General features: G+C 40.1%; 1 protein-coding gene across 1 annotated transcript in view; it reads right to left on the bottom strand.

Moving 5' to 3' along the window:
* The window catches only part of LOC105248571 (hemicentin-1), a 31,308-nt gene extending 20,852 nt beyond the window's left edge, over positions 1-10,456 (bottom strand). Inside the window, 1 exon segment of the mRNA XM_011253420.3 lies at positions 9,535-10,456. Coding sequence (XP_011251722.1) covers positions 9,535-9,604 — 70 coding nt within the window. The 5' untranslated portion in view covers positions 9,605-10,456.
* Between the last annotated feature and the right edge of the window lie 1,164 nt (positions 10,457-11,620).

The following is an 11,620-nucleotide window of genomic DNA, read 5'->3' on the forward strand; positions in this document are numbered from 1 at the left end:
TGAACTTTGCAAAGTAAGAGAGAGAGAGAGAGAGAGAGAGAGAGAGAGAGAGAGAGAGAGAGAGAGAGAGAGAGAGAGAGAGAGAGAGAGAGAGAGAGAGCTTGTGCCAATATATTCTGTACTTTCAACAATTCGTGTAATGTGTGCGGGTATTTTATTCGCACACAATATTCTTATATCGGAGGAATATGATGCGCATTATGTCGAGGCGTTATATAATTTAATCTTTTAATTGAAAAAAAGAGAGAAAAGACAGTGATAAATATAACAATGTCGTATCGCCAACACGAATGCAATACGTGCCACGCGATGCAGGATACATGTGTCGCAACATCCTGCAGTATTAATCGCGAAACGTGCCGATCGGCCTCTAATGCGAGGCCAAAGAGCCGCGAAACGAGCACAAACGAACAAACGTCGGCAACATTGCGCATAGTAGTAAATACATAAAGGCACGTTATTCATCGTCGATGTTATCGATGTCGCTGGCAGAAATCGCCATTTGTGCGCGTTCGCCAGTGTTTCTCAAAGAGAACTCTCTCGGAGGAATGATCCCCCGTGACATGACATTTTCAGAAGGCGTCACTCTCAAAAAGTATTTTTTTTTTTTTTAACTAGGTAACGTTTACAAAATATTTTTGTCCTAATTAACCGACATGAATATCATGAATCGTGTGTAGCGAAATTTTACAGGCGGCCGCATACGTAACATTCGCGAAAAAAGAGCTCGAGGTAAAATGTATATTAATTATTTTCGCATTAAACGTTAATGGAACGCGCGGGAGGTTGCATAAACTATAATCGCGGGGGCGCATTTTATAGAGAGCGCGGGATATCGCGCCTTCTTTATCGCGTGTGCGCCTTTATTTAAAACGCCCTGCTATTATACTTGCGTAAAGGAATGATACGATATAAATAAAGGAGAGGGAAAATCGAAATTTCCTCCTTGCGGAATTTTATTGCAGAGACTCCCCTTGTTATCTCGGCGTAATGCGACCGCGCCTTTAGGTGTTTCTTCACGTGGAAAATATATATGGAGAATTTTCTCTCCTATACGATTGTTGTCTCTCTTATACGGTAAACTCCTCGCCTCAATAATTCCTCTCTCTTTCTTCCTCCCCGGGTCCCCCTCTCGTTTTCACGTATCAGCGTCACGTCGGGAGCGCGTACCCCCCGCTAATGGATTTTAGTTATTTAGAAAACACGCTTTATGAGACCTGGTTTGCATTGCCACTTGTTCGGACGTGACCGCAACGGGAGGAGTGCACGTGAAACTTTACGTGACTAGTGTCGATTCGGCCTCGCCGACGTAATGCACGGTTCTTCGGAGGTGTTGCCTCCGCGGTATTAACAAACATGTTCTCTCGCACGTTCGTGCACCATCTAACTTCCTTCCCGTGGTAATAAACATGAAGGGTTTCACCCCCTTGTGGCATTAAACGGCCACTTAAAGGGAACTATTCTTAATTTAAATATCGCTCGCGAGAGCGCATTACGTTGTAAAATACACGCACTATTTTCTACGCGCTCTCATACCTTGCTTCTACCTCGTCTAACATACCTAAATATAAGCAAATGCGATTAATTTGCGGTATTATTCAAATTATCGTATTTCGTGCCCGTAAAATGAATGTAAAGCAATGATAGGAATGTAAAGTTAATATGGCTGAAATATTAATACTTTAGGCGTTATAATGTTATACTACGCGAAATGATTGGATATGATGTATGAGAAATTAAAACTATATTACATTACATATGTTATATGCATTACACGAGGGAGCTGTTATTAATGGAAAATCGCGCAATCTGAAAGAAATAACAAAATATGTGTATCGTGCGATTTTTTTACACGTGCATAGCGTGCGTGCTCCATGAATTTTAGATTAATTGGAATTAATTTTTTGTTTGAAAATTTTACAATAGATTTCCCAAATTCTGTTACTCGTTAACTGGTCTCGTGACCCATAAAAATATAATTATTTCACCAGATTAATTAACTATTAATACCTCAATAATCAACGTCAAATTACTTTTCTATCAAAAAATCTAATCGAAATTGATTGACCTGATATCGTAATTATTTATACCAGAATAGAAAATTTACTTTTATTATCTCAAGTCGTTTTATTTATTTATAACAGTCTATCAAGACTGAAAATGTTCCAACATTTACTCTAATTTTACTTTTACTTTAAAATTTAACTTCTCGTTATTCGAAACCTATGCCATTTACGTATCGTACACAGTACCATGCTTTACCGTTCGATATTTTATTATTTTTCTTGAAAAGTATTGATTGAAAAAAATAAAAGAGATAAAAAAGTTTCTAAATAAATCAAACTTTTTAACGCATATTTTTAGATGATCATATTTCGGCCTGTTAAAAAGTTTTGATAAAAAATTGAATAGGAATTGCTAGTTTCATCCCCTTATAACAATACGGGAGGCTGAAAAAAATATTAATAAATAAAAACCTTTTTTTACTAGTAGAAAATATCCACCTAATTTCATTTCTTTAACTTTTAAATTTGAGATAAAAATAGAAACCTAATACCTTTTATTCCCATTTTTTGGAGAAGTGTAATTCCAGAGAGGGTTGTATATATTTATGTGAAAAAAACTCCTTTAATTTCCGACAAAGAATCATCTCCTAAAATTTTTCGCACAAAACACTCTGTATGATTTGAAAATTAATGATATTCGTCATAATCCTATTGATCTATTGTTAGTCTCTTTACCCTATTGACACATGTTTCTCTGTTTTTGCGACACTCTGTACGTGCATATATACATCCTATATAAATACATACATATATATATATATATATATATATATATATATATACACACATCCAATAGTGCCCGTGGGCAGGACATAACAAAGCGAAACGCGTTAATGTCTGTGGCGTAGCAATAACAATACGTCGCGCGCGCGGCCAGCAGTCGAACCTTATTTCATCGCATCGAATATCATCGCCGTAGGCATTCTTGCACCGCGTGCGACCGCGGGAATATTGGCTCTCGTATATGCACGTCCGTGCAATATGACGGCGAGAATTGTAGTCGCATAACGCACATGCGAAAAACGCGAGTCCGCCTCAACGCGAGAGAAAGCGTAAACCCGACCAAAAGCATACGACCTCTCTCTTTCTCTCTCTCTTTTTCTCTCTCCGTTTCAGACATGATTACACACTCATCGGCTCTCGACAGGCTATCCGGCCAGATGGTAGTACAAAGCAAGGCATTTATAGTGTCATAGAGGAAGTCGCCTCTGCTTTCTATCAATCACGGATGCCGAGTGAATCATTTCGATGACGACAGGATCAACGATTTCTCAGGAATATTTTACATTGAGATTTAAGATAAGATACGGATGACGAGGAGAATTTTATTAATAAAAATATACATTAATAATATATATTAATATATTAAAAATATATATGAATATATATTAATAATTTATATTGATAAAAAATATATATAATCTCGCGCAGAGGGGTACTTTTTGAAATTACAAAGCTTTACAAGACGTAAAAATGATATTTCAACAAACATTTGCCTCGTCGTTTAATAAAATGGGGAAAAATATGAAATTGCGCGACAAAGATATTTAATATCCAATCTTTTTAAACATGTGCGTGTTTTATACGCAGAGGACGACGTTACTCGAAGTACTCGGGGAGCCCTGTGTCGTTTGACAAAAAGCTCGCCGCTTCTTTCTCATACAACCGTAACAACGTATATTGAAATATGTCCATTCGATACGTCGCTATTCGACCTTTGCGATGGGATCCGCGCGCGGAAACATACGGCGGGAGTTGGGAAAAAAGCGACGTGTACGATTGACCGACCGTTCCTCCGGTTGTCGAACCGGACGTATCGGCCCTATCGGGGCGATGCGCGAAATGATTTGAAAAAATGGCCCGACAATTTTTTATTTCCGCAGCGCGCGGCGCGGGGGTGGAAAACGTACACATGTATGGGCCGGACGAAATAATGCTCCCTACGTGCGTGCGCGTTTACCTCCGACAAATGCGCTCTCGCCCCCCCGACATCCATTTCGTCCCCCGCTACCCCCTTCCTCCCCTTGTCCCGCTTGCCGTCCGGTAATATAAAGAATTAATTCCTCGACCGTTTCTCTGCGTTTCAAGGAATGGAACGGCTCCGGATATATCGGTGCAAAAGGAAATGTCCGACCCGCGATGGAATCGGTAAGGAAATACGGATACGCACGGATTGAAGAAAGATAAAAATGTGAAAATGGAGTGATGATACACCCCGGTTTTGTCGATCTCTTTGTCGCAATATTTTTCTCTCCTCCTGTTTCTCGTTCACGACTGTCAATTTTTAATCCCGATTAATTCAGATTGTTTATCATAAACAAGATTAGAGAGTCTCTCGGCAATTGTCGGGCGAAATTGCAATTTGATTACAAGTAATCTCTTTCCATTAATTGTTAGAAAAATCTTTTCCGGTTATAGAGTGTCTTGACTTGAATTTTGTGATAGAACTCTCTGATCTTTCGGATACTTTTGTTTAAAATTGCAGATAAAGAGAATACTTTCAAGATTTTTTGATGCAACTTTTATAAGATAAGTGTTTTTTATTGCACGTTTTCTAATGCTTTTTATTCATACGAAGGAAAAATACCGAGCCACTTGAGCTTCAAGCGCTAGATTTGCAAATGTACCGAAAAAAAAAACTGAATAGCTTCCGTAAGATAAACATTTTTTTCAGTTGCATATCATTCTCGTTTTTCTTCATTGCTAAAAATTGCATAAAACGAATAAGTACTGCATATTCAATATTTCGTCAAAACATTCGCATACAAAAATATATATATATATATATATATATATATATATATATATGTATGTAACTTGAAAATATATAATTCATAACTTTATTTATCAGTATACTGTTTACAGAATAAAAACATTATGAAAGAGAATTAAAAAGAAATCGACGAAAGAGATCCAATAAAATTCCCAGAGAATTCCACGTTTTCCATATTTCTCCGGGGAATAGATACCTTGAATTATCGAATTAAAATTCCATTAAAGTGAAATCTAAAATAGCCGCGGGCACTTTTGCATTATCGCCGTAAGAGATCGGGAATGAAGATAGATAGAGCGAGAAAGGCGCGCGATACTTGGCGTAATCGCCAGTCGCGTGGCAAGTAAATAAATAATTTTTGATCCAAGGCGCATAACTCAGGGGTTACCTTCGCGCGACGACAAGAAATAAGAGGTCGTTTACTAAAGCCATTAATCGCTTATGTTTCGCGCGACGAGAGAAGAGGTATGTCGGCACCCTCCTGCGCGCCATTAACATGGCGTCGCCCTCGTAATCTTCTTTTCGTAATGCAACAACGGAGAGAGGTAACGGCCCCTTCGCACCTGCGTTGCAGCATGCATTTCTTTAACGCTTCCTCGCAGGAAGCGTCGTCGAAATTTATCGAGTGGACAGACAGCTTAGAAGCTCCTCGGGTCTCTCTCCCTCTCTCTCTCTCTCTCTCTCGAGGAAAAACAGCGGCAATAAGAGCGGGAAATTTATTAGGGGCCGCCGCAAAGACGTCGATCGATTACTCGTGCCACTTTACTTGAAATAAACGATTGTCGACCGTAAATAGTCACCCATCTTCTTGTAACTGACCTGTCCCGCAACCAAATATCGCGTTTTCACAGATCGCCCTTTCTATCTTTCGATTAACTCGCGAAACGTCCTGCGAGACATTTGGATAAAATACGCTTGGCGCAATTTTTGCGGCATTTCAGGTGTAATTTGAAAGTATATAAATTATCTCCGAGATATAATTTGCCAGATGCAGTAATGAAATCATGTGCGTGATAGTCGCGATTAAATCTATCGCACCCGACGAGATGGAAAGCCCGGGTAAACGCACTCGAGACGCAACGCTTTCCCCCGCGATTAAATGTATCATCGTTGTTAAGAAGAAACATCGCGATTTCCAATCCCGGCTACCATGGCCGATTAGCGGTTAATTACTTTCCGATAATTTCGCGGAGCGATAACATTTGGCAAGAATCGCGGATCTTCGTGGGAAATGGTCGTTCGTGGATAACGACGATTAGAAAATGCGGTGTCGTTAACGATGCGATTTTCCGAACCATGAGTTGATCCGAAAGAGAGAGATGGGGGGAGGAAAGCCACCATTATCCCTCGATCTATGCGCGCAACATAAAGTGTAATGCGCCCTCTCATCTAATTATGTCCCTTTATTAAAGTCCTGGGTGAATCGAATTAAAAAAAATTGTCTTGTAACAATTTTCTAGATACGAAAAATGAATTAAAATAGATAACTGGGTGAAATAATAATTGATGAATAAATGGAATAATACTGTAATATCGCATAAATTTTGTACTTAATTAATCTAAATGGGCAAAGACGGAATTTATATCTGGAATCTGAATTTTTAGTAAAATTTAGAAAGTGGCGTCAATTATCTATTATCATGTGGCGCCATAATTAATTAGACAGAATCTACATACTTAAATTTTGTAACAAAATTCTCTGAAAATTCCTTGAGCTTCTGGGTATTTTTGTTTAAAATTCCAGGTAAAGAGAATTTTTATAATTTTCTAAGACAAGTTTTTCCACTGCGTACGTTTTATAATGTTTTCCACTCGAAGAAAATATAAAAGGCCACTTAAATTTCAAGTGCTAACAATTTGAAAATATAAAATTATAATAAAAAAATATAAATGGTCTATTCTATATTTTCTTAAGATTGAAACAGAAATAAGATATATATTTATAATATATATTTTAAACGCATAATTTTGTTGGTTCGCTGATTACATGTAAGAACAAAATTATGTGAGAATTTCGGTCCCAATAAAATTCCGTGAAAACTCCCTGATTTTTCCAACTATAAAATAATCTTTGAAAATTTCAGGTTTTCCATGTTTTGAAGACCCTCATATTTGTTATAAAATCCGCGATTATGGTAAGAAAGATAATTTTTCACAAAAATGATTCTGACTATCTGCACTATCGAAATTCATATTTATTTGGTCATTGAATTCAAATTTTCTATTAAATTTTACAAACGACATTACAAAACAATTATCAAAAATTGCGCTAAATTTTTGTTGCGAAATTCAACGAGATCTACCTACCCTCGGGATCAAATCTTTTTTTCCCGCGTCAAGAGCGATTTTAATTTGGCCATCCTTTGCAAATCCGCCGAATCTCAATCCGCGGATTCATTGCGGAAGAAAAATGTCGCGATGCAGTCGACGTGTAACCTTGCGCGTATGCAAATTTTCCCTCCGCGCCTCTCACTGCTTCCCTCCCCGTCCTCGTCTCCGCTCACCCTTTTCCCCCCCTCTCCGTCTTCTTACGAACCGCCGTTCACCGGCGGCTGTTTAAACTACCGTGCGGTTTGACACGCCACAAAGGACCGATCCGTGCACGCTATGGGTGCACTGTTGTCTTTCATCGACGTCCACGAACATCGTATACGAGATCAAATTTCTCACCCCTTCCTCCACATGACGGTTTTACCACATCTATAATTTTTAAATAGGACTTTACGAGCTTAAAAATTACGTCGTCCTCTCTTTTGATACGGTTGCTTGATTCGGTTAATTTCCAGAATTTTATACTCAAAGGTTTTATACATGTGTGTGTGTGTGTGTGTGTGTGTGTGTGTGTGTGTGTGTGTGTGTGTGTGTGTGTGTGTGTGTAAATGTGTATATTTACACATTTGATGTCATGATAGCCTATATTTTGCGGCTTCCATGTATATTTGAATATGAATAAAGTGAAACTGACTGAGAAAGCTTAAAGATCCCAAGAGAGGAAGACGCTCTTCTGAGAGTTAAGAACACCAATGCAACATTAACATGCCATTTCGCATCAAGATGTAATATCGATGAAGATGTCAATAAAAAGTAATATTCTCCAAAGATTTACCTAATTTGTGTTTCGAAATTTCCATTCAAACATTCATTCCAGGAAGTAAAATCAATTTAGACAAAAAGAAGGAGAGCGGAAACAGATGAAGCGTCCCCCTCTCCCACACCGTACATCTTTCTTAAAAACAGCTTTCTAATGCTTTCCTTATTCCGTGTTGATCAAAACTTTAATTTACATTGTTAAATGGAAATTATTATTATCTTCAGTCGCATCGGATCATTCTCGAGTCATCACGATGATGGTAATTTCCGAGGCGGCCTTCCATGAAGCTGGGCTCTTTGTAAGATCGGTTCGACGCACGATCACGTACCCGTGACTCGTCTTTGTATTATTTACTGTTTTTCATCCGAGAACCCGTAACAAATGAAAGTCTTTCGTTAGATAGTTTGATCCTTGGAATGGAATCGCTCGCGAATATCTTCAAAATATCGCCCGCGGCACCGCATCTCCAGAACCTCTCAATTTTACGTCAATCTAAGCATCTATATCGCGAAGTCTAGATAAGAACAATAGAAACTTGGTGAAAAGCCAACCTCCTCTCGACACTCCTATCGCCTGCCATACATTCTCTAATCGACTTACAACAGCTGATCTAATTACAACTAACTTCGCGTATTACTTTGCCCAGGATTTTTACGTCCAACCTAAAGTGTCTTTCGTCTTGTCATTTGGTTTCCATTGATTGTTTTCAACAAAAACGTTCTGACATTGCTCATCAATGCATCTGGGTTCGATAGCAACCCGTCAACTATCGACGTGTTATTTAATTTAAGAATGTTTTGTATCTATTTTCAAAATATTGAGAATTGAATGAAAATTGTACAGAATGTTTTTATATGTTTCGAATCTTCAGTACAATTTTTCAATCGATTCACAAGTTAGAAGGATTTTAATTTGCACCGAATTGTATTCTTATGGGAAACGTATAACCCGTCGATTCAAATGATAAAGACACGTGGAAATAATATTCAGAATTTGTGGAAAATTTGCAAAAGTTTAGATATACAGAGGAAATATTTGGTCAAATAATATCCAAGATCAAATGTAATATTCCACACAATTTCTTACTCAAAATATAAAAGTGGATAATATATTCGTCAATATTGATTTCAGCTACTTTTCGCCGTGATGATTGTACATACAAAACATCCTTAATATAGCGTAAGCTGAAAAGTCTCGCGAATTTGTTGAGGGAAAAATCGTATAGGTATCGAGGATATTTTTGGAATACTCTTCAGACGATCTGACAGAAAAGAGATGCGGCAAAAGCGAGCAACGTTTCAACATTTCCACTGTTGCAAACTCGCAACCCACGCAATGCATACGCGAATCCGGTTTCATTCCTCGACACCTCTCTGCCCGTCCCTCGCGAGGGTGTTGCTTCGCCCCTTCGGAATTATCAATTTATCCGATATTTATCCGGCGAGAGAGGGCGGTCGACCGATCCCGAGCCTGTCTCTCACCCTGGCTCGTGAATCGTCCATTAATTAACCACGATCCCGCGTTTCGACGGAATTAGTTTTTAATCATAGCGTCCAACACGTTCGTTAGGAAAACACGGTAACAAGGATCGGAGGTATACTCACCGGTGCAGAGCAGCAATAAGTTCATTATCGCAATCTGCGTGCGGCGGTTGATCCTCGGCTTTCTATCCATGATTACAGGAGACAGAGTCTGTACCGAGACGAACGAGAGAGAAGGCGAAAACTTGACGCGGGGATAGTAATTTCACACGTGTTTCACCCTCGTTCGCTGCGAAAGCCTCCCCTGGATCCCGAAACTCTCACCGAAGCCGCCGATCGAATAACAATATACGCATAATATACGTCAGTACAATATATCACTCCCTCACTCTGTGTATTTATTTATATTCTCACAGGCTCGTGACACAACACGCGCGCACATCCCAATGACATTCACTGCACGGCTCGTCGCACCGAAGCGGCGACGGCGACGGGAGGGACGCTCGCTCCACCATTCTTCTTCATCGCTTCGTTCGTTTCATCAAAAATTCGATCGATGCCTTCGCCGCTTCCCTCGATCGTCCTCGTCGTCGTCGATCGCTACCTTCCCGTCCTCGGGCGGATGCTCGCCGGCGGTCTTACGGTCTCAAGGATGACACTACGGCCCGACAGACACATCAGGCTCGTTTCGAAGCGAGATGAAACTCCATTTCCACTAGGGCGTGTGTGTATATATGTGTGTGTGTGCGTCTGTGTGTGTATATATGTGTGTACACCTGGTCTCTCGCGGTCGGCGATTTAAATCGAGACCTTCGCCTCTCTCACCTCGTGTCTGCGACGCTCTCGGAAACTGTTATTTTTTTTTTTTCTTTTCAATCACTGTTGGACGACGAGACGGCACGATTCCCTCTCTCCAGGACGATTCTCCTTCCCGGAGGACGAGAATCTGGCGCGAGAAGGCGAAACCGTCGCACGTCCGTCGACACCACCGGTGCGTCTCTTGACAGTCGCACGGCAACTGAGCCCGCGATCTCATCGCGCCTTCGCTGCCCCCACCTCGCGATTCTCGCACCCCCCACCCCTCCTGCGCCCCACCACAACCCCTCGAGCGGCCACGCACGGAGTGCGGCGTTCGTACTACGACTGTAGCACGGCGGTGGCGATGGTGGTGGTTGATGGTGGTGGTAGCGGTGATGGTGGTGGTAGCGATGACGACGAAGACGATGAAGAAGACGATGGTGGTAACCGGCCAGAGCCGGATACACCATCTGCAGGTGCGAGAGGCGCCGTGAGAGAACTCGCTTACCTCGCAGGGTTTCTCAAATCGCACGCGTCCTTTGTACGCGCCGAGGAGAACGGTTCTCGCAATAATTTCGCGATATTTGGTTTTTTTTTTTTTTTTTAAATTGTCGGCAGCGATTTTCCCCCGGAGCGTCGAGTATGATGAATTACGCGCCGCGAAAATATTTCCACACATTCCTACATTTCTATTTGTTATTTAGCGTTATTCGGCATGTCGTAGCTTCATTACGAAATAGCTTTAAATAAAGCTAAGTCTCGAAATATGGTCCCTGCTGCATACATGGTCCCTCTCTTGAGACATATACCATAAGTAAAGTACTTGGACGAGACACTAGGAACTACTTCAACTCGCTGGTAATAGTGCATTCTGGTTATGTGAAGAGGGTGCATTACGTTTTGCCCTCTTGAAACAACGAATTTAATGAGGGCGGTAAATTTTTATAACGTCCTTGCGTGTAATATTACTGTTTACATTTTTACGAGAAGCGTTCTTTTTTTTTTTAAGAGACACAACAGACCGATTCTAAGACGTGACTGTAAAGGGAAAAAAGTGTATTTACAATTCGACATGTCAAAGTGAAAAAAATTACAAACGAGAAATTTGTCTTTGATTATATATTCTTAGATTTGAATAATTTTTTTATTCTCTTGAGGAAAAATACTGCACGCGCGATGCGTGCAAAATTATAACATCAATCGCAATAAAGAACAATGTGCTGGTACAATTTAATTTTACTGAATTTACAACCGATGCGTGTATGATATACGAGCAATCGAGGGTAAAAAAAATCGCTCGATCGCAATAGTTTCGACGTAGTGTTTAATAATGAAATTTTTACTAAACGTACTTTCGATTAAAAATACCCCTTTAAATAACCGTCGCGGAAAATGCATGAAAAATTTCATA

The sequence above is a fragment of the Camponotus floridanus genome, unplaced genomic scaffold (assembly GCF_003227725.1).
Source record: "Camponotus floridanus strain SB8 unplaced genomic scaffold, Cflo_v7.5 scaffold75, whole genome shotgun sequence".
In the NCBI taxonomy this organism is placed as follows: Eukaryota; Metazoa; Arthropoda; class Insecta; order Hymenoptera; family Formicidae; genus Camponotus; species Camponotus floridanus.